Raw genomic sequence first — 24,513 nt, 5'->3', positions numbered from 1 at the left:
AGTCCTCCGGGGATCTCTCCTGGGACTTCTGCTGCTTGTAATAATTATTAATGACTCCAGTGAAGGTGTTGTAAGCAGAATGCCTAGTTTTGTTCTGACACAAGAGTTGCATGTGAAAGCAATTTTTTAAATCACGAAGAAAACTGAAGAGCTGGCTATGCAAGTTTGAGAACTTCATTATAAGCTAAGAAAACATCGAGCTAAATGCAACCTCGAGCAGTGATTCCTGATTCAACACAGAGCAGAGGTGACATGAATCAGTCATTCATGAAAGAAAGACTTAGGAAATAATACTGAGTGGCCTACAGGTGGCGTTGTCCAGCGAGAGTATAAATACTCGGGCACAGGCCCAGCTTGCGCAGGACATTCTTAACAGGGACTAGTGAAGGACACAACTAGACCTCCATGTTGTAAAACAGTTGATTAAAGCTTTGTTTAATGCTTAGACCAAGTGCCTAGTAGTTTTTTTTACGTCAAGAGGGATATACACATGGGGCAGGAGGTTAGACGTAGTGGTCTGACCAGGTCCCTCATACAGATTCAGATGACACACGAGACAGATTAACTGCATTTATTCAAGATATCAAATTATATTACTACCTGTCTAAAGTGAAAACAACTTTTGATAATTTTAAAAAAAAATAGGCTCCTTAAAGCATTTTAGCTATTGCTGAGCCACTCTGGCCGGATGCAAACCCTTATTTATTTTCACCATTAACACGGCTTAACCTGCAAAAGAACAGAAAGGTGGTTCCCTTCACAGTGAAACAGGCTCCTGTGTCTGGTTTCACTAAACGTAACATTTTTGTCCGTAATTGCTGTGCAGTTGGTGGGCAATTAGCCCAACTCTGCACCAGCAATGAGTATTTCCCCATCTGTGCGGATCATCTGTCGAGCGCATGTGGAAATCCCGAACTTGCGGTCAATTTCAAAGGCGGTATGACTGCATACTCTCAGAGTACAGTCATACCCGCCGCAAAACCTATCCCTATAAACCTTTAAAGGGGAACTGTATTTGTTCAAAGGGAGATGCCTCTACATATTGTCCATGACTCTTATTTGTTTCTTGTTCTTGTGCTTTTGTTTAAAAACTAACGTAGCCAAGAAGCAGACATTTTGTGGTCTCTGGACTTGACTATGCCAACGCACTCCTGGCTGGCCTCCCATATTCCACCCTACGTAAACTTGAGCTCATCCAAAACTCGGCTGCCCGTGTCCTAACTCGCACCAAGTCCCATTCGCCCATCACCCCTGTGCTCGCTGACCTACATTGGATCCCAGTTAAGCAACGCCTCGATTTCAAAATTCTCATCCTTGTTTTCAAATCCCTCCGTGGCCTCGCCCCTCCCTATCTCTGTAATCTCCTTCAGCCCCACAACCCCCCGAGATATCTGCACTCCTCCAATTCTGTCCTCTTGAGCATCCCTGATTATAATCGCTCAACCATTGGTGGCCGTGCCTTCTGTTGCCTAGGCCGTAAGCTCTGGAATTCCCTGCCTAAACCTCTCCACCTCGCTACCTCTCTTTCCTCCTTTAAGACGCTCCTTAAAACCTACTTCTTTGACCAAGCTTTTGGTCACCTGCCCTAACTTATCCTTATGTGTATTGGTGTCAAATTTGTTGTCTTAAAATACTCCTGTGAAGCGCCTTGAGATGTTTTACTACGTTAAAGGTGCTACATAAATACAAGTTGTTGTTGTTTAGTGATCAGTGTCACGGAGCTCATGCATTAGAACAGAGATATGGGCAGCACTCCCAATTCTTGATGCCATGAGAGCAGATTCACGTTATGCCACTGAAGATGAGATACTACGTAGAATGTACTTTGCGATAAAGAAAATGACACATTTTGTTAAAGCATTCCAAAGAAATTCACTGAAGTTGAATGCAAATTTTTAATCCATTGAAATATTTTTTTCAGATTACATGATGCGACATCCCTCCCAGCTGATAAAGTCAGGTTACTTATTCTTGTTCCAAGTGCCATGGCTTCCTGAATTCGCTCTTACAATAAGTGATTTCAAGGTGAGCAGTGATTCCAATATAACCTTTTTAAAATTATTATTTATTTATTCATGGGATGTGGGCGTCACCAGCAAGGCCAGCATTTATTGCCCATCCCTAATAGTCCTCGAGAAGGCGGTGGTGAACAGCCGCCTTGAGCCGCTGCAGTCCGTCATAGCAGTTTGCTTTTGATACGACAGAGTGTCTTGTGAGTGGCCATTTCAGAGGGCAGTTAAGAGTCAACCGCAGTGCATGTGGAGTCACATGTAGGCCAGACCGGGTAAGGGCAGCAGATTTCCTTCCCTGAAGGACATTAGTGAACCAGATGGGCTTTTACGACAGTCCGATAGTTTCATGGTCACCATTACTGACACTAGCTTTTTGTTCCAGATTTATTTAATGAACTGAATTTAAATTCCCCAACTGCCGTGGTGGGATTTGGTTGAAAGCGCCATTGAGATTTTTAGCATATATTAAATATAATTCCTTTATAATTTTACTTTTTAACCACAAAAATGTTTCCTCTATATAATTTTTTTTATCCAGCAGTAAATGGTGTGACTATGTTACCCTGGATGAGGACACAGCAGAAGCTGTTCACAGTCTTCATTCAGTGCAATTATAGCACTATTTTTAGCTGTCAATAGCAACATATTTATTAAGAATTATAGACGATAGTAAGTTTGTGACTGTCATTTAATCTTGGGGTTCAGACAACCTCCGTTAACTTATCCAGTTTGCTCTTGATGTCACCTGAACTCCCTGAGTACGTTACTTTCTCATTTGGCACTCTCAACTGTCCAAGTACGACCAGTCTAGCTGGGTGCCACGTTAACTAACTGCAGAAGATATATCCGCCATTATTTTGTGTTTGTCGTACAATGGTTTGTATATGTATTGTATGCGTTTCATTGAACCCCTATTGCCACACAGTGCACTGTAGCAGTATAGTACGTTGCTATTCCAACATGTTTTAAGTGCAAATTTGTACCTTCAATTTCCCACACAAGTATTTTCGATGGAAATAAAAATGGGGAGAGATTTAAAGTGGGCTGCTGACTCATGACCTGTTTTACACTAGTGCACAATGTCAAGATCTAGGACTGGGAGAAAGTAAAATACGGTACTGGCCAGGAATTAGACAGAAACAGCACTACTACCACAAAATAATTTATGTATTGCATCTCAGTGTAAGACGTGGGCAGTGCTTTCAGTCTATGAAATAACCACAAGTATGTCAACAACACTTAACCTCATTTTATGTTCTAGGTGTTGAAGTACTTATTCACAAGTCAGAGCACAGGCATTAGGACAGAAGGCTGCAGGATGACTGAGGATGAGATTGAAGCCTATCTGTACATCTTTTCCCAGCCTGGAGCCTTCTCTGGACCACTCAGCCACTTCAGAAATATATTCAGGTACACTGATCGATAGGGGTGAAAAAGGCAGAGCCTGTGCAAAAAATTAAATACAGACATGTCACGACTCAAAGTCCTTTAATGATGTGTCCCATTGCGCTTGTTTGGTTTCATATGTAGATTCAAGTACAATAGCAAAGCTGTGATGAGGATCCAGGCTTGGCACATACTTGCAGGGTTTGTCAGTCAACTCCCAACACTGAGGTCCAGGAAAAGTCTGGAAAGATGCACTCTCCTGTTTCACTCCCCTTTACATATTTATCACTAATTATTTTTAGTCCTAACCTTGCTAAAATTCAATATCAATAACTGTTACTTTTGGGAACAGAAAATAGGCTGCAACACAGACTTGAATCGGGTCAAATTTTTGTCTGATAATCGCTGCCGTGAAGCACCTTGTGACGATTTACTACTTTTAAAGGCGCTATATAAATACAAGTCATCGTCCCAGAGGTTAAAAAGACAGACAGAAAATCCCCACCCTTTTTGGCGAGATGAGGGCATAATGTAGGTGCTTCTCAAATTTCAGTGTCGGATTTTGGGGCGGTACTGATTCCTGCCGTCCCCATTTTGACTCCGGTTCAAGTGCGAGGGAGCCTCGGCCAACTCAGTGCTACTACCACCTCCCTCCACGTCGCTCTGCCACCTCCCTCCACGTCGCTCTGCCACCTCCCTCCACGTCGCTCTGCCACCTCCCTCCACGTCGCTCTGCCACCTCCCTCCACGTCGCTCTGCCACCTCCCTCCACGTCGCTCTGCCACCTCCCTCCACGTCGCTCTGCCACTTCCCTCCACGTCGCTCTGCCACCTCCCTCCACGTCGCTCTGCCACCTCCCTCCACGTCGCTCTGCCACCTCCCTCCACATCGCTCTGCCACCTCCCTCCAGCGGCTTCCTTCTCTGCAAGAAGGACCTGGGTTGCTAAAGTACTGAGCTCGCCTCTGTAATGTCCGCGTATCAATAACACACGGACTGCAGGAGAACAATAATAACAGGTGTTTACTGAACAGAGGGTATGCTGGAACTGAAAGTACAGAAGCTTGCTACGGCTTTATATACAGGTATCACTGCCGGTACTACAGTATAAAAGCAGTTCTCTCTTAAAGGTACATACACAACAATTCCTCCCCTTTTAGATAAACAGTACATTACATTCATTTAACAATTAAATAATAACTAATTACAATTACAATTTTCTCTGTACTATATACATCAACTGAAGTAATCATTTATAAGTTCAGTCTTTGAGGAGGCTTCCTGATCCTGACTGATAGCGCCTTTCTCGAGTATCCTGTTCTTGCGGCGGAGTCGATTCTAGCTCATTGTCATTGGTTGGTTCGTCAGCTTCCAATACCACTGATTCTGAGGTAGACGCAATCTGTACTTCGGGTTCATCACCAGGTGCGCATGCTCGTGGTATGTGTTTGATTTGTTCCTGTGACTCTAGAATCTGGTCAGCATGGCGTCTCACGATGCTCTCTCCAACGTCCACTGTGTACATTAGTGGTCCCTGCTGTGTGCATATCGTTCCTGGCTGCCATTTTTCTGTTCGGTAGTCGCGGGCCAAGACTGGTTGCCCTATCTTGAAGCTCCTGGTTGGCTTCTCGTTGATGTGCTGGAATTGCTTATCCTCAACATCTCGTCTTATGTTTCGTTTGAGCAAATCCAGGCGACATCATAGCCTTCGGTTGAAGAACATTATGACTGGAGCTTGGTTGGTGACTGCATGTGTCGACCTTGTGTTGTAGTGGTATGTCGTCGTTATACATCGCCTTTATTGCTTTTTAAAGGTCTGAACAAACCTTTCAGCCAATCCATTTGTGGCTGGATGATATGGGGCAGATGTGTAATGTTTTACCCCATTATTCCTCAAAAACCTCCGGAAATCCTCGGACACAAACTGTGGTCCATTGTCGGAGCAAATCTGTTCTGGCAAGCCATTCCTGGCGAAGATGGTCCGTAGGACTGCAATAGTTTTCTCCATGGTGGTGGAGGACATTTTGATGACCTCTGGCCATTTCGAATGTGCATCCACGGCGATTAAAAACATTGAGTCCATAAATGGACCAGCAAAATCAATGTGTACCCGTTGCCATGGAGATGAGGGCCACTCCCATGGGTGTAGCGGGGCCTGTGGTGGAGCATTTTGGACCTTCTGGCATCCTGTGCATCTCTTGGTCATATCCTCGATTTCTTTATCGATTCCCGGCCACCACACAAATGCCCTGGCTAGGCTCTTCATTTTTACCCCTCCCAGATGACCCTCATGAAGCTCATTGAGCACTCTATCTCTCAACTTGGGTGGAATTACCACTCGGGATCCACACATCAAGGTCCCCCGGCACACTGACAGCTGTTCTCTCCTTGGCGAGAATGCTGGCAACAGTGAGTCGCCATGTGCTGGCCATCCCTTCACCGTCCAATCATAGACCCGAGAGAGTGTCGGGTCATTTCGGGTTTCCTTCTCTATACTTGAGTTTGTAACAGGTAGACATTCGACTATGGTCGAATGGAATATCTCAACAGGGTCCACTGCAGGTGCTTCCTCCACCATAGGCAACGGTAGGCGCGACAGCCCATCAGCGTTTCCATGCTGTTTCGTACCCTTGTACTCTATGTCGTATTGATGTGCCCCTAGAAAAAGGGACCATCTTTGCAGCCGTTGCACCGTCATCACCGGAACGCCCTTCTTTGGGTTAAAAATGGAGACCAGAGGCTGATGATCAGTCAGTAGGGTGAATTTCTGCCCATGCAGATAGTGATTGAACTTCTTCACCCCCCACACCAGGCTGAGGGCCTCCCTGTCAATCTGGGCGTAGTTACGCTCGGCTGAGGTTAACGAGCGCGACGCAAAGGCTATTAGCCTCTCTGAACCGTCAAGGAATTTGTGTGACCGCACCGCTCCAATGCCGTAGGGAGACTCATCACATGCCAACCGAATCGGTAGTGTTGGATTGTAGTGGGCCAATACTTCTTTTGAAGTGATTAGGCATTTACATTTCTGAAAGGCACGCTTACACTCATCACTCCATTTCCATGTTACTCCAGTTTGCAGCAGGGCATTCAGTGGGTGCAGAATTGTAGATAAATTCAGCAAGAACTTATGGTAGTAGTTCACCAACCCGAGGAACGACCTCAGTTGCGACACATTTTCCGGTGCTGGAGCCTTGACTACTGCCTCAATCTTGTCTGGGGACTTATGTAACCCCTCCTCATCAATCATGTGGCCACAATACGAGATTTGTCTCCTGAAAAACTCGCATTTGTGGTGGTTGACTCATAGCCCATATTCTTGTAATCTAGTGAGCACCCACTCCAGGTTGGCAAGGTGTTCACTGTCATTTTCGCCCGTAACCAGGATGTCGTCCAAATAACACTGGGTCCCCGGGATCCCTTGCAGGACTTGTTCCATCGCCCTCTGCCAAATAGCCGGGGCTGATGCTACCCCAAATACCAGTCGGTTGTACTGGTAAAGACCTTTGTGAGTGTTTATCGTGAGGTATTTCCTAGATGATGCTTCCACCTCCATTTGTAGATACGCTTGGGCCAGAACAATCTTCGTAAAGCGTTTCCCTCCAGATAGTGAGGCGAAAATATCTTCTATCCGTGGAAGTGGATATTGTACTGTGTGCAGGACTGGGTTCACAGTTACCTTGAAGTCCCCACAGATGCGAACCTTCTTCGGCTCCCCAGGCGTGCTGCTCAATGATTTCTTCATTACAGGAACGATGGGTGTGGCCCACTCACTCCAGTCCACCTTGGACAGCACACCCGAACGCTCCAGACTCTCCAGCTCTGCTTCAACGACTGGGCGGATCGTGTACGGTACCGGTCTGGCCTTAAAAAATTTTGGGTTTGCGTTATCTTCGATTTTTATCGTTGCCGTTACTCCTTTTAGAGTCCCAAGTCCTTGTTGGAACACCTCTTTCGCGTCAGTTAGAATTTTTGACAGTCGTCCAGGTGTGACGTCGTCATCCTTTTTGTCAGCCACAGTTAGCGACTGAATGGAATGCCAATCCAATTGTATTTTTCGGATCCATTCACGTCCCAATAATGGTGGTCCTCCATCTTGTAGTATATATAGATACAGTTTCTGTGTTTCCTTGCCGTTGTATTTAACTGGCACCCTTATTTTTCCTCTGGGGTAGACTTTTTGCCCCGTGTATGTCTTTAATACAATGGACGTGTCCTTCAAGGGTATGTGGGAGAATAGCCGCTCATAGTCTCGTCGATTCATGACAGTTAGGGCTGATCCTGTGTCCAATTCCATCTTTACTGGGGACCCTGCTATCATGAGGGTGACCCAAATGGTTCGGTGATCCTCCTTTGCGATCACGTTGTGTAACTTTAGACAACTTAGTCTCCTGCTCCCGGAGTCATTATCACTCTCCTGATCTTCTGAACTACTGTCTGTCATTTTTTTTACTTTCTTGTACTTTTCCTTAGTAGTTCTTTTAGTGTTGGTTTTCTTTCCTGACCTGCAGACTCTTGCTATGTGTCCCATTTTCCCACATTGCCTGCATACTTTGTCCTTAAACCAGCAGTCCTTCTGATCATGGGTTGTTCTGCCGCAGCGATAGCACTTTTCTGCTCCATATGCCATTTCGTTAGCGCTATATTCTTGTGGTTTCTGTTGTATTTCCGCAGCTCCCCGTGCTGCTGCTTCGTAGGATACTGCCACGCTGAAAGCCTGTTCTAGCATCAGGTCCTTTTCCGAAAGTAGTCGTTTCTGGGTTCCTTCACTCTGGAGCCCGCAGACAAACTTATCCCTTAAGGTATCTGCCAGTCCTGCTCCGAACTGGCAGTGCTTCGATAACTTGCGTAGTTCCGTAAGATAGTCAGCATTGCTCTCATCTTTGTGCTGGTTTCTTTTATGGAACTTGAATCTTTCTGCTATCAGCAGCGGTGTAGGGTTTAGATGTTCCTGTAAGATATTGACAATCTCTTCAAAACTTTTCTCCATTGGTTTAGCTGGGGTAATTAAATTCCGCAATAGGCCATACGTTCTCGCGCCCATCAAATTTAATAATACCGACGCCTTCTTTCCATCGGCCACCTCATTTGCCTTGCAGTACACTTCAATTCTTTCCACATACGTGGTCCAGTCTTCTATTTCGTTGTCGAAAGCAGTGATATTGCCACTCTTCGGCATCTTGGGTGGTTTAAAATGGCGCCTCCCGCGCTTTTCCTCCTTCCCCAATGGAATAAAATGGCGCCTCCCGCGCTTTTCCTTCTTCCCCTTGCTGCCAACGCTGCTCCTAGCGTTCTAAAGGGTAATGGCGGCGCCCCGCGGCTTCGGCGCGTCTCTCTTTTCCTTCCCCTCGTTTTATTTTCTCTACGCTGCCCGGTTCTTGAGCACCGACCGCGCCCTGTGCGCTCCACCCTCTCTCTCTTTTCCTCCTGACGACGCTGCACGGCCCCTTTGCAGAGCCGCTCGATCGAGCTCGAGCCCGCCGCAGTCCGGAAGGGTCAGCACACTACCTGCTACCAGCACGATTTGCTGGAACACCTTGACTGGGGAGCCAAGCCCAGCTCTCCACAGCCTCCCCTGCGATTCTCTGAACTCCGATGGATCACTGGGCGGTTGCCCGCGGTCGACGCCCGTTGCTCTGACTTCGACCTCCAAGAAGCTTCTTTTCAGGGATGGATCCCCGTGAGGTGATGCAGTACTGCAGGTGAGTTCGAACCTGCTCGTCGCCAGTGTAGTGTCCGCGTATCAATAACACACGGACTGCAGGAGAACAATAATAACAGGTGTTTACTGAACAGAGGGTGTGCTGGAACTTAAAGTACAGAAGCCTGCTACGGGTTTATATACAGGTGTGGTCGCTGCCGGTACTACAGTATAAAAGCAGTTCTCTTTTAAAGGTACATACACAACAGCCTCTCAGTTCTCTCACTAGTTGCCTGAGAAATTGCTCGGGATCTTCCGCCCGAGGTTGACTCTCTTCCTTCAGGTTTTTGCAAAAAAGTACAGAAATGCCCCTGGTGAGAAATCACGGTGAAGTACAGAGTGTCAAAAGCTGGAGAAGAAACCACCTCTGCCACCGGGAAGCTACTGCCTCTTTAAGGCTTTAAAACCCTACAGCAATTCCCCCCCCCCCGATTCCCAGTGATTTATTCTCATTTTTACTTGAGAGTTGTGCTCCTAGCCCATCCTACAACATTTAAATGAGCGGATCCTGCTAACTCCAGGAGAACCCGCTGCGTACTTCAGTGGCCAGAAGTCCAGCACTGCAGCCGGATCAGCCCCGTGGATTTTCGGATCCAACAGCGTTTAAATCGCCGTGCCACTCAGTCCACTGACTTGTTTCATACATTCCTTATAAATTTCACTAAATAAGAAACAAATCATTTTTTAAAGATGCTATTTTTGGTTCCCTCCATTTGTCAGTCTCTCTCTTCTCCCCCTTTTAAGGCCCGATAGGCACTACTGTTTGTTTCCACATTGAAAGGGCAGAAACCTGCCGATATTGCTGCTCTGTAACTGGGTCCTTGAAGCTACGCGAGAGTACGATATGCTGACTCGCACTCCATCACATCACTGATATCAGGTGGACTTTTTGTCACCTGCTGTCTGCTAACAAGGGCACAGACCCAACCCGTGCTTGTCAGTTTTTTTAATGGCCAACATGTGACTATCCTCCTCAGAGGCAGGAGGGAGGTAAGCCAGAATCTTTTGGGGTCTAGTTGCCTCCAAGGTGACAATAGGAGGTCAGAACCAAGTGAATTATCTGAGCAGATTCAGTAATCTGATACCTGCCCGTGTCATATCCAGCAAACATGAACTCTAGTTACGTGGATTTCTCAGTTAGGAACATGAGTAGGCCATTCACCCCCTCGAACCTGTTCCACCATTTAATTCGATCATGTCTGATCTGTGCCTATTTGTTCCATATCCCTTGATACCTTTACCTAACAAAGATCTATCAATTACAGCCTTGAAATTTTCTATTGACCCAGCAAATACAGCCTTTTGGGGGGTGAGAGTTCCAGATTGTGCACCCTTTGGGTCGGCTCATAAACATGGTGATGGGTTTCCATGTATAAAGAAACCCACAGGACCTCCCAAAGTGCTTTACAGCTTATTGCTTATTGAGGTGTAGTCACTGTTGTAATGTAGGAAGCCCAGAGACAGTGGTGCTGGTGTTTACGGGGAGGTAGCGGGGGTGCATGTCTGCAGCTGGGAAACCCGGAAATGCTGGGAATGCGGAGGTCCTGCTGAATTTAACAGCAGGACCTCATTAGAATGGTTTTATTCCATTTCCTGCCTGACAGCCGGCCAGATTGAGAGGCTGGATGGCTGCCGGCGGGAAAGTCTGCGGTAGAAGGCCGCAGCTAGGGACCATTGGGGCCGGTCTGAGCGTCGGAGAAGATCGGGGCGTGGTGGGGGGGGCTTGGAGTGTGGCAGCAAGGAAGGAAGGCACGATCGTGGGGAGGGTGGCTTATCACGAAGGGGGTCTGAATATCACAGGAGGGTGGCTTATCACGAAGGGGGTCTGAATATCACAGGGGGGTGGTCTGACTATCATGGGGAGGGTGGCTTATCATGAAGGGGGTCTGAATATCACAGGAGGGTGGCTTATCACGAAGGGGGTCTGAATATCACAGGGGGGTGGTCTGACTATCATGGGGAGGGTGGCTTATCATGAAGGGGGTCTGAATATCGCGGGGGGGGTCTGAATATCGCGGGGAGGGAGGCTTATCACGGGGGTGTCTGAATATCACGGGGAAGGAGGCTTATCGCGGGGGGGGGTCTGAAGATCACTTGGGGGTGGTGGGGGTCTGAAGATCGTGGCAGAAGATTTGCTTGAAGAGTCGGGGGAAGCATTCCTGCTCCTCCTGACCCACAAGCAGTGCTGGTAAAGTACATACCTGCTGGATCTGGCAGCTCCCGTCTCCCTTCAGCTGCCGGGTTTTTCGAGGCCTGGGAAACCTGGTCCGCAGCTGCTAAATTCAAATGGCTCCCAAAATCTGCAGAGCAGAGCCTTAGTTAAATATTATAATCATGGACTCGCCTCTCCAGAGCGGGTTACTTGGACGCCCCCCCAAACCCGTAGCGGTTAAACTGGAAGTAGGCACTTTCGCTGCGGGTTGGGGTCGGTTTTCACACATTTACCAATTTTAACCCCCATCTCCCCCCCCCAGACCCTCTTCCTCCGGTCGTGGGGGGGTTAAAATTCCCCCTCTGTGTTTTTGGATTTGGACCATCTCCCTGTTCAATATGAATCAGGTGGTGTCCGTTCTCTCTTTAATGACCATTTCACAATAAATATTATATTTTCCCAATTGCTATAAATGTTTGGATTTGGTAATATTTTTGTCTTAACCGTTGTCACAAAAATTGAAATCTTTGTAAAATTTTCTGCTTTTGAAGTGTCTGTAATCTGAAAAATCAATACTCTGTTTTTTCCTCCAAGGGGGCTATTAATACATTTCCTTCATTCGTGTAGTGCCCTACACTTGTCCTTGTCTCATTTGTCACAGTGTTCAAATCTAGGTCACCACATCATTTAACCCTTTAACATGAATAATTTGAAAGAATCATTTGAAATACAACCTTAGAAATTGAACATCAATAAAGTCTTGGATGGAATCGGCAACAAATCTACAACATGATACGCCCTCTTATTTTGAAAGGATGCATTTAAAATTAGACATTTTTTAAATTGCCCTGAAAAATTCAAAACCTGAAGGAACGAGGCTCCACACTTATAATAGTTACTTTTTTGGTGCCAGAGAGGTTGATGCAGTCATTAATATTTATCATGTCACTAAAACGGTACTTAGGCTTGTAATAACTAGCCCTAAATACCTGTGGGGGTTGGAATATAAAAACAGGGAGGTATTGCTGCAGTTGTACAAGGTATTGGTGAGGCCGCACCTGGAATACTGCATACAGTTTTGGTGTCCATACTTAAGAAAAGACATACTTGCTCTCGAGTCAGTACAAAGAAGGTTCACTCGGTTAATCCTGGGGATGAGGGGGTGGTCATATGAGGAGAGGTTGAGTAGATTGGGACTCTACTCATTGGAGTTCAGAAGAATGAGAGGTGATCTTATTGAAACATATAAGATTGTGAAGGGGCTTGATCGGGTGGATGCGGTGAGGATGTTCCCAATGATGGGTGAAACTAGAACTAGGGGGCATAATCTTAAAATAAGGGGCTGCTCATTCAAAACTGAGATGAGGAGAAACTTCTTCACTCAGAGGGTGGTAGGTTTGTGGAATTTGCTGCCCCAGAAAGCTGTGGAAGCTACATCATTAAATAAATTTAAAACAGAAATAGATAGTTTCCTAGAAGTAAAGGGAATAAAGGGTTACGGGGAGCGGGCAGGAAATTGGACATGAGTCTGGGTTCGGAATGGTCATGGCCCTGTGGGTAGTGGAGCGGGCCCAGGGGCCGTGTAGCCTTGTTCTGCTCCTACTGTGTTCTAATTCTGTTAGATTTCAGGAGATGGTTTTATTCCTGTTCCTGGCTGGGGTGGAGATCGCCTTTACAGAAGGTAAGTACTGTAGAAAATATAGGGACAGAGTGATCTCCTGGAAGAATTTCGATCGCCTAGATGGGTCGGAGAGGAATTTCCCAGATTTTTTTCTCCCAAATTGGCCATTGGGTCTTTATCTGGTTTTTCGCCTCTCCCGGGAGATCACATGGGTTCGGGTGGATGCAGAGTGATAGAAGATTTGAGGTTAGGATCAGATCAGCCATGATCTTATTGAATGGTGGAGCAGGCTCGAGGGGCCGATTGGCCTACTCCTGCTCCTATTTCTTATGTTTTTATGTTCTTATGTTCTTAGTTCGTATCTGCCGCACAAAAACAGCAGCTTCACGCCGTTCAATGCATGTCATTGGTGAGACAGACAGCAAGATGCCATTTTCACGAAGCTAAAGGCGGAGCAGTGCAACTCGGAGAGCAACTTGTGTGTAATCGGATTTAACCACGCATCTGCTCCCCGCCTGAAGTTGCTGTAGCATTTATGCATAAATAACAGCGAGTGACATTAGCCTCACCATTATTTTGACTGCAAAATCTGGTCCGATTAATTTAAAATCTCAATTGGTCCAACTGGGAATTGTGCTGAATGGATGAAAAGGAGGGAAATGTGGCGAACGAGTTAACTTAAGCTGCTGCTGTGCGCCATCAGTTGCCAATGGCACAGGCCTGGTAGCTGGTTATTCACTCACCCTTTATTTGTAAACACTTTGTGGTGTGATAGGGGATGAAATACCTTAAAAGGGGAAAGGGGCCATTTATTTATTTGAAGCTTTAAAAAAAAATGTTCTCAGGATGTGTGCAATGCTGGCAAGGCAATGTTTATTAGCTGCCCCTAATTGGCTTGAGAAAGTGGTGGGCTGCCTTCTTCAACCATTGCAGTCCAGCATAGCAATTGTTGTTACAACTGAGTGGGTTTAAGTGTCAACCATGTTCTGTGAGACTTGAGTCATGTGTAGGCCAATCAAGGTAGGGGTGGCAGGTTCCCTTCCCTGTAGGAAATTAGTAAATCCCTTGGGTTTCTCCGGCAATCTACAGTTTTCATGATCATTTTTGAATTTTTGCCAGTCCGTAAATAATCAGATTTATTGAATTATCGGTGGGATTGGAACTCATGATCTTTGGATTGTTTATGCAGTGCGATAACCACTACACGACTGTGCTCTGTACTATGCCTCTCTTTACAACAATAACATAAGCTTCAACCAATCCCTTTGAGAACAGAGTAGTGTTGGTATACACAAGACCACCAAGCTACTTGCTTAAACATGAATAATTTTCACTCCAGCTGTAACTCTTAATAATGTCAATGTTTTAAAATACATTTATTCCTATTATGGTATGAATATGTTTGTGTTGCAGGGTGAGAGTGAAGGAGCTGCATATATTAGTGCAAGAAAGAATCTAAGTAATACACTGCATAATGATTGCCTTCATATTTTTTTTAAAAAGCTTGAGGAACTAACAAATTCTACATATTTTCAACAAGTTTCTGTTTATGGTTTTTAATAAACTATGCACCCGACATAAGTTATTCTACTTGAATAATGTAGGAGCTAGACTGTTAAGCTCTGGAACTAATAAATTATGAATAGCTGGCACATGCAAAGTAACAATTGCCTTGGCCAAGATGTAGTGATTATATCATTTGTTTAAGCTTTTGCATTTGTTTGGGCTGATGTCAATCTTCTGTCTTTGGTCTTTGATCAAAACCCCTCTGACAAATTCTAATTGCCTAATAATAAACATTTGTGGGTTTCAATTCTCCTCTGTTTCAAGGGCATGTGTTTAGTGGTAAGAAAATATTAATTCTGATGATAAGTGAAATGTAATATTGCCAGTTGAACATATTGAGAAAATAAGTGTGATTTAAGAAATTGCTGTACTGTAACAGCATATGGTAATTAAAAAAAATCAGATGGTATCAAGTTACCAAGGAAGCACTGCAGTCCGCTGGAGATAGAAATATAGAAGATAGGAGCAGGAGTAGGCCATTCGGCCCCTCGAGCCTGCTCCGCCATTCAATGAGATCATGGCTGATCATCCAAATTCAGTACCCTGTCCCTGCCTTCTCCCCATATCCCTTGATCCCTTTAGCCTTAAGAAATATATCTAACTCCTTCTTGAATATATTTAATGAATTGGCCTCAACTGCCTTCTGTGGTAGAGAATTCCACAGGTTTACCATTCTCTGGGTGAAGAAATTCCTCCTCATCTCTGTCCTAAATGGTTTACCCCTTATCTTTAGACTGTGACCCCTGGTTCTGGAATCCCCCGCCATCGGGAACATCCTTCCTGCATCTAGTCTGTCCAGTCCTGTTAGAATTTTATAAGTTTCAATGAGATCCCCTCTCATTTTTCTAAACTCCAGCGAGTATAAGCCCAATCGACCCAATCTTTCCTCATACGTCATTCCTGCCATCCGAGGTATCAGTCTGATGAATCTTTGCTGCACTCCCTCCATGGCAAGAACATCCTTCCTCAGATAAGGCGACCAAAACTGCACACAATACTCAAGGTGTGGTCTCAACTGCACACAATACTCAAGGTGTGGTCTGTGAGTGCATGTTTAGACTCCGCTTGAAATCGCACAGTATCATATTGGAAATGGACACTTTAGAAATTCCTCAGTACACTATTCTAATGAAGCCATTACCCAATTTAAGGTAAACAGGTTAATGCCCTAACATGGTTGTTAATGATATCACACAACACGATTCCAACCCACAAGACATTTAGGAGTGACACTTTGCTGAGACACAGCCAAATGGACAATGTTAGTAGAAGAAAGACTTGCATTTATATAGCGCCTTTTATGATCTCAGGACTTCCTAAAGCGCTTTACAGCCAATGAAGTACTTTTTGAAGAGTAGTCACTGCTGTAATGTAGGAAACGCGGCTGGCTATTTGCGCACAGCAAGGTCCCACAAACAGCAATGAGATAAATGACCAGATTATCTGTTTTAGTGATGTTGGTTGAAGGATAAATATTGGCCAGAACACTGTCTTCATACAAGTGTAGGCTTTGCACCAGTGAATTTTCATTTTTATTTAAATAGAATGACACTAGGGTGAAAGTTAGCTTACAGTAAAGACCAGAAATTTGATTTTATTGCATTCTATCACTCTGTGGTGATGAACTTTTTTCCAATTTGCATAAATGTATGTTTAGCAACCAGTGCATTCTCAGTTTCAGCATCAAGAACTTCAAGTTAGCTGGGTTGATGATGAGTAATGGACTCTGGTGTGATTGCCTTAGGGGGTTAGAGAAGATTTTCTGAGTTTTTCCCTAAATTGGCTGCAGGATTTTTTTTTCCTCTCCTAGGAGATTATGAAGTTAAAGGATGGGTAAATTATGTGTGTGATCGTACCATATCTGAATGGGGCATGCTTGATGGACCTTCTGGCCTTTTCCTGTTCTCTTTCTATGTTCACATGTCTGTTCATAAGTCAGATGCCGTATGGCCAAATGCAGAGTAAAGCTCCCTCAAATCTGCCCCAAATTAACCCAAACCGCAAAAGAACATAGGAATGTACAGAACTGGGGTAACCATTGCGGTCCATCTGGCCAGTGCCAGAACATAGTCCTATCCCAACTACAAAATTAAGCAAAAACATAAATTAAATTTAAAAAAAACTTTGTTCATCTTTGTTATCATGGAGAGATTATTAAGATGCAATTTCTTTTTCATTTGCAGCTTAGTAACCCAATTTTATTGAACTAGACATTGCACCTCAAAGTAATAGCATGCAATAAATTCACATTTCTGGTCTTTATTGTAAGCTAACTTTCACTCTGGTATTATTTCTATTTAAATGAAAATGGAAGATCATTAGTGCTGGCGTCAACATTTTAATTTCCCGCACCAGCTTCTCTAAGTGAGAGGGCCAGTGTATGATGAATTGTGGGCAGTTTTGGTGCTCTGGGACGATGCTCACTGAGAACAGGCTGAAACTGCCTAACTCTCTTCATGGAAGATCCTGGAGGCTGGCAGAGAAAAGGAGACTTTCATTTCATCCCATCTCTCGCAACTGGAAGGCTAGTGTGCTTAGCCCACTGTGTATTCAGGCCCCTTTCAAAAAGATGTGTGATACGAGAATCCCTAATGGTGCAGCGTGTCAATGAACCAATACGGCATGCTGCTGAACTTGGTTCTTTTTTTTATTCGTTCCTGGGATGTGGGCGTCGCTGGCACGGCCAGCATTTATTGCCCATCCCTAGTTGCCCTTGAGAAGGTGGTGGTGAGCCGCCTTCTTGAACCGCTGCAGTCCGTGTGGTGAAGGTACTCCCACAGTGCTAATAGGGAGGGAGTTCCAGGATTTTGACCCAGCGACGATGAAGGAACAGCGATATACTTCCAAGTCAGGATGGTGTGTGACTTGGAGGTGGTGTTCCCATGTGCCTGCTGCCCTTGTCCTTCTAGGTGGCAGAGGTCACGGGTTTGGGAAGTGCTGCCAAAGAAGCCTTGGCGAGTTGCTGCAGTGCATTTTGTAGATGGTACACAGGCAGCCACGGTGGAGGGAGTGAATGTTTAAGTTGGTGGATGGGGTGCCAATCATGTGGGCTGCTTTGTCTTGGATCGTGTTGAGCTTCTTGAGTGTTGTTGGAGCTGCACTCATCCAGGCAAGTGGAGAGTATTCTATCACACTCCTTACTTGTGCCTTGTAGATGGTGGAAAGGCTTTGGGGACACTCACCGCAGAATACCCAGCCTCTGACCTGCTCTTGTATTTATGTGGCTGGTCCAGTTAAGTTTCTGGTCAATGGTGATTCCCCAAGATATTGATGGTGGGGATTCAGCTTTCCGACATCTGCACACATGAACTTCCAGCAAGGGTTGCTGGCAAGCAATCAGGGCTTAGAACCATGACTGATTTCCCCCTCCCTAGCTCTGCCTGTGGAGCAGGAGGGCTTCCACTCCCTCCTCTCCCGTCCCCCCCTCCCCTCCCCCCTCCCCCCAGAGGCGAGTGTACCACCCACTGAGTCACTGGCTTGCATTGTTATTGTCTTCAGCACAATATCACATCTCCTTGGTGATTGAGATGATGAAGCTAATGGAGGTATGAGTAAACAAATTCCAAACAGATGCTGGGCCACCTTAGTTATGCAAGAACAACGTTCCACTTATCATGCTCAATGGCATGCTACAACAACATAACGTTTCACTTAGTGAGATTTTGATATATGTACCCTTAAAAGTGCTCTCATTTCAGACCCATAAAATATACATAGTATAAGGCCTTGAAATGCTGGGTACACAGCTGCCTTTAGTCAGTAGCTCTAGCACGTAAAACCTCTTAAGACGTGTTTATATTTAGCACATCTGTAGATCAGATCATGGAACAATGACATCCATGTACTGGCTCCCATTTTTACATGACTGAAACCAGCTCTCTCATCCTAATGGCAGAATCGTAGATCCACAGCTTTTACATTTACTGCTTCTGTATTTGAGAGTGCGATGTCTCTACACTGGCTAAGACCGCATCTCTAGTCCTGATGGCAGAATCACACACCCACACCGCTCCCCGCAATCTGAATTCGACAAGGAAAATAAACAGGAAAAAATGTAACAGAACAAAAAAGGAACCGGCCCATTCTTCATTCTTGACTTTTAGATAGGTTAAAAATAGAAGGCCAAATTCTTGTGCAGCTCGAGTTTAAACTTTGTAGCTGTTCGCTCTCAAACAATGACCACTTTTGTTTTACAGTAGCCTTCCCCTGAATCAGAATGAGGTGATGTCACCCACCCTGCTACTGTGGGGAGAAAAAGAAGAATTTCTGGAATTCGGAATGGCCGAGCTCACAAAGCCCTATGTCAGGAATCGATTCAGACTGAATATTGTGCCTGAGGCCAGCCACTGGCTACAACAGGACCAACCAGATGTAGTTAATAATTTGATCTGGGCATTTTTAAAGGAGGACGACCAGTAAAACATGTTGTCACTGATGATATGATTTAAGACGAGAAGATTTCCCAACGGTTCCAGTGTCAAAAGTAAATGTTTTTCTGTGTCGCTTAACTAGCCAATTCCCTTTACACGTGCTGTCTAAAATCTTTCAGTGGTGCTGATTGAAAGTCTGCTTGTAAGGTTCGTACTTTGTTGATGCACTATTTATTAGGCTACGTGTAATGCTGAGCACTAACCATTTAAAGCTGAGGTGTCCCTTTTTAAAATGTGCATATACGTTTATATATAGATATATAGATAGATATGTCTATATATAAACATGTATATATTAAGATTCTTAGGTTACAAATGACCACATTTCTGTGTACTTGGACTGACCGAGGGGTTGAAACAAAAAAAGAATTATCTGCCAAAGAAAGTCATTGACAAGACATACAAAACTTGAATTTTTTAAAGTTTTGTTGTTTTCAGTGTGGAGCTGGGGGGGAAAGGTGGGTGGGAGTGGGGGATAAGGGATGTGGCAGCTTTAAATCGAAAGAGATCCGACATCTTTTAAGACAGCATTTTAGCATATATATTCCTGAATCTTTGCACATGAAAACACCAGCCTTAAAACTTGTAAATAAGAAACAGTGATGTCACCATGTAAATGACTGATACATGCTCTTTACTGTTTTCATTTACTTGGTGGTGCCTTTCACTACTTTCTTACTAAGAAAACAAAACAAGAGTGCCATTTCTGAAAATATAAATGGGGATGTTTATATTTTATATTTATAAGTTGTATAGATTGATGCTTTTATTGACAAAGATCATGTACTGAAAATAATGCTGTAACTACAATCTGGTCTCCATATAGAGTGTATATATTCATCCGTAGAACATTGAAAATCGTTTACCTATCTGGCATCATCTTAGAACAACAACGTTGTGATTATGGTTATAGCTGATTTTCTAAGTAGGTACAAATCTGTGCAATGCTCCATCTGGTGGACCAGTTGAGAACAGACCAGCCTCACCTATCTGAGATGGGTGGATCTGAGTGAAAGATAGCCTTGAGATTTGAACCTCTGACATGGTCAGGAGATAAGCGGCAGGAATTTCCTTGGGGGCTCCGCTGATCAAGCGCCATAACCCCATTCCACTGAAGTTAATCCGGCCAATCTGGAGAAATCCGAGTGAATTCCCGACGAAGCATTTTAAGGCTCGAGCTACTGAGCCATCTGACTTGGAGAGGCCCAGAGTTTTTTTTTTGGCGGGGAGAGGAAGGTGGAGAACAACTCATATCTTGAAGGGTTTAAAAACCAGACTGCAGTTACCAGCAATTGAAATACAGTGAAGTTCATGGGTGGACACAGATTCCTGATCTCCTCAATCCCTAGTGAGACATCTACCCATTTAATTAATTGTTTTGTTTTGCTCTTCCAACATTTAGCTCACGGCTCATTAATTTATTTTTGTAAAAACCTGCGTCGCAGCAAATTAACTTTCAAACACTATACTGCTGAGGCCATCAGTTTGAACCCCAGCTTACTGACCTCTAAATGTGCAACCTCCCTCTGTACGAGTTTTTGCCAATTCTCAACTGAGCCATTAGGGAGGATACGTCAACAACTAAAGGATGGGTGGACGGTGGGGGAAAGCTATTGGTATTTCCTCTGCTTTGCTCAGCCTCAAGTAGTTGGCTTGCCCTATGAACCAAGTATGAAGCAGCATCACTTTAAGGAATTGCTCAGAAGTCTGTGACCCATTTGCTTGCCATCCCAGAGTGTTCAGCCAGTGTTCTGGAAAAAAAAAAGTCTTCTACAAAGCAAGGTCCTCTGAGGGCAGTATGTTTTTTGAGACGTGTATAATAGTTCAAAGATCAGAAAAATTAAATAAAATCAAAATGTAAGGGTAAATTCCCTGATACCATGCTCCCAGTGGGGAGCTGTGCCTGAAGGGAGCAGAAGTCGGAGATTGGGCTCCAACCCACATTCCCCTCACTGGGAGCACAGCACCAGTGAATTTACCCTATAATTATTTTGTATTTAGAATGCATTAACATCTTAGATACAAATTATTTTGGTGATATCGCCCAATGGAAGATCCGCTGATGGCCATTTGTGTTTTGCTGCTAGTTTCTAAGGGTGAAAATATTGATTGATTGTACTTTCCATAGATGATGAGTTGTTCTCACAAGATATATTTTCTGCTTTGATGAAATATTTTCATGGACGCCCTTACAGCACAAACTTGAATCACACCTGTATTAGCTGAGTTGGAGTCCTGTGTGCTTTTCAGTGAAAATCATGCTGAAAGCCCATAGGAATACTGCTGATATTCCACACCCTTTGATGTATTTATTTAATGCGTGGTTAATGTTTTAACTGCGAGGAAGAGATTAATTATCTCTCTCATTTAGGTTCTGAGACTAAAGCATCCAACAACCTGGTCAGTGATGCTCCTATGCCTCTTTAGTGAGTCTGTGGAAGTGTGTCCATAGTTAATAAAGCTGTGGCACTTATTAGGTGGTCCAATAAATCCTAAATGCATAACTCAAAAACAAAGTTTAAAAAAATTCAGCTACCTAAACAGAGCATTATAATTAAACTTGGTGAGGACGTACGTACCCAGTGCTGAAGTTATCTAGAGACAGTACTGTTCAGCACAGTGCAAAATTAGCAACAAAGTGAGGAATACAGCACTGGATAAACACTTAAAGAAGGAACATATTACTGGGTATGGGGAAAGAATGGGGAAATAGGATTAGAGTAGGCTTTGCCGCTTCTGCATATGCCAGCCCATCATTTTCCACCCATTTGTTTTCATGGCTGAAAAATGACAGGCGGAAGAGGGCAGAATCAGAAGACCCCGGCTGATAACTTCAGCGTGGAGTTGGCGCAAACACAAGGGGCTAAATGGCCTCCTTCCCTGCTGAAATGTCTGTTTCCATGACACTGTCAGCTTCTATAGCTAACCCAGTGAAGGGATTGGAATCTTTGACTGCACTGCCATTTCCACAGTCACTTCCACAGGACAATGATAGTTTTGAATCGCCATCCATTTATCACATAATCTGACTGCTGTTGCAACACTTGTGTGCATTATGGAAATTTATGTTAATTATTGAGGGAGATTAACAAAAAAGTAGTTCTATTCAATTTTTTTTAAACGATTTTGCCATTTAGCTAAAAATAAAATTCACAAAAAGAGCTGCAAAAATCTTGTATGTGCCAGTGTTTGTAAATGTAAATCAGATGTGAACACGGTGAGTGTGTATGTGCTATATATAGTTAATAAAAGAACACATATGGAGACTGATTCTTATCCCCATTTTTCACAGCACAGTTAATTCCTGTCAACATCTGGGCCACCTCCATCTTTAAAATGTGCAAATCGAGGTCCTATGACATTAAAAAGGACCATGCATTGGTGCGTTCAGCGGCCTAACCAATGGTCCTTGAAGGGACCACTGTGGGTCACTCCGGAAACGCCGCAGGTAAGTACCTGGTGATGATTTCTGTGGAGCCAGGAGGAGCGCCTCGCCTGCTCCTCCCCAACTAAATTCCGCCAGCTCAGCTCCACAGAGGAGCTGCCAGATTTCTCGCCTCCCCCATTGATGAGCTGCCTTTCAGCGATCGCTCCTTCAGCACAGGCAGCTCACTGATTCTGTTTTAATGATCAACTAAATCGATCCGGCCTCCCGCGGACGGTGCGATGGTCTGGTCCACCATCTGCCTAAAATCGTCCCCATTATGCCCCCTCAAGAGACACGAACAATCGATTATATACCGGTGGTTACAGCTATTTAAAAGGGGGAATAAAATGGTCATAAGTCAAAAGACAATTAAAAAAATTTAGTAAATGTCAAAGCTTTATCATTCTTGCGGGCAACATCTTCAAAACTGGTGAGGTAACCTGTTAAATAACAGACAAAGGTGGGACTGCTAAAACAACAACTGGTGTGACTGGTTACAAATCAACCAAGCCTTTCAGCCATTGTCTAGGTAACGGTCCAACAATAACTTAGTTCTATCAGCAAGAGGACGGCATGAGTTTGAGTACATTTTTGCAACAGCCACTTTGCTTAGTGGGGCAATTCCTCCTCCTCCTGACATTCCATACACTGCCGTCAAGCAAATTGGCAAAACTCACTCATTGAGAACTGGTGAGGTTAAAACAATCGCGATATTCCAATGCCTGATTCCTTGGCGATTGAGTTATTGGGCCATTCATTGCTGAGTCTCCCCAGACTTTAAGGTGTTTGGGTTTTTCTGCAGCGTTCACGATGGAATGGATGGCAGTTTATGAAGTCTGGTCGCTGGACTTGGTGCGTATGTTAGATTCAGTGTATAGTATCCCTCATGCAGAAAGCACAGGTTTTGGTTTGCATATGAAATTGAAAGGTGCAAAAGATGAGATTTATTGGCATGAGTCAAGAATACTGGAAGAACCTAATGCACATAGTCCAATGGCACAAAGATAGATGGGAACAAATATATTTTTGTACCACTGTTATTGTTCATTTAAAATGCAGTGTTGCTATTCTGGTTTCACCCTGATCCCTTAGTTGGATGTGTAGCATATTTTATGTATAATAAACACCCACTTAGCTTATATTTTAATGGAATATATTCAAGTAGTGTATGATCATTACCAAAGAAGCTAATTTATTTTTCAAAAAGGCCATAATTGCCCATTATTAGTCAGTTTGATTAAAGCAGATAATTCCTTAATGAGATTAGGTGACATTTGGTGATATTTACTATATTTCTTCAAAAACATGTGGATTCATATATTTTGTAGGTGTATGGTAAATGAGGCCTTCTAAGACAATGTGATTTAATTTGTCCAATTTATCAATGCAGCATAATTTGACCACAGGAAACTCAAAGTAATTTGTATTTATTTTCCATTGTAATGTAAAACATTGTGTCAGTTTAATAAAGTAATGAATGTTATGGAATCTGACCGAGTCTAATTATTGTCATTTCTTTTACTGCTACTGCCACAAAATTACCAGCTTATTTCCCCTCAAAGACCCCGTTCTGTGAGAGATTTGGGTTCTGACAATGTGACGCACTTACTGTCAAACCTGGCCTTTTCTCCCAGCATCTGCCTGCACATGTACACTATATTCTCATTTCCTGTCAGTTCCTGTTAACTGCACGCAGGTTCTTTTGGAATGGGTTGTTTTTCCACAACTTTTGTGATTGTTTTGAGGACCCTCACGCTAAGACCGGTATTGAAACCTTAAAAGAGACAGTGCGGTAGCTTCTCTGATCCCACTCAAGTTCAGCAATCACCGAATCTCGCTCTCGAACAGAGATTTATCCAGCTGTTATTTTTTTTCAGCAGTCAGTATCACCAACTGCTCTCACTTCCACACGTCTGCTACTCCATCAGTGTAAAAGTATTTCTTCTGATTCCACTTGAGACTTTGTAAATTTTGTTCTCATGCCCTATAGTTGTGTGATCACAGTTTAAGTTGAGCATGAATCCATGTCCATTATCCACGACTTTCAGTATTTTGAAGACCTAATCCTGAATTCATCTCTTTTTTTTCCGCCATAAAACCAAATTCAGTTCTGTCATTCTCTGCTCATAACTTGCAGCTTTAACCCTTATGGAGAGAAATCGCACTATGCGATATTAATGAATGCGTTCGTATGAAACTCCTTTGCTAATTTAATAAAGGTGC

The 24,513-nt window shown here is 44.0% G+C and overlaps 1 protein-coding gene across 1 annotated transcript in view; it reads left to right on the top strand.

The window, feature by feature from the left end:
• Window positions 1-23,783, top strand: part of ephx4 (epoxide hydrolase 4) — a 48,377-nt gene extending 24,594 nt beyond the window's left edge. Inside the window, exons 5-7 of the mRNA XM_085983347.1 lie at window positions 1,922-2,025; window positions 3,274-3,422; window positions 18,630-23,783. Of these exons, the coding sequence (XP_085839473.1) occupies window positions 1,922-2,025; window positions 3,274-3,422; window positions 18,630-18,852 (476 nt within the window). The 3' untranslated portion in view covers window positions 18,853-23,783. The remainder of the gene's footprint in view (window positions 1-1,921; window positions 2,026-3,273; window positions 3,423-18,629) is intronic.
• Window positions 23,784-24,513: the final 730 nt, after the last annotated feature.

The sequence above is a fragment of the Somniosus microcephalus genome, chromosome 3, assembly GCF_052327205.1.
Source record: "Somniosus microcephalus isolate GS21.2 chromosome 3, FLI_Smic_1.0, whole genome shotgun sequence".
Taxonomy (NCBI): Eukaryota; Metazoa; Chordata; class Chondrichthyes; order Squaliformes; family Somniosidae; genus Somniosus; species Somniosus microcephalus.
Note: the sequence above shows the minus strand (reverse complement) of the source record. Positions and strands in the feature narration are given on the sequence as shown.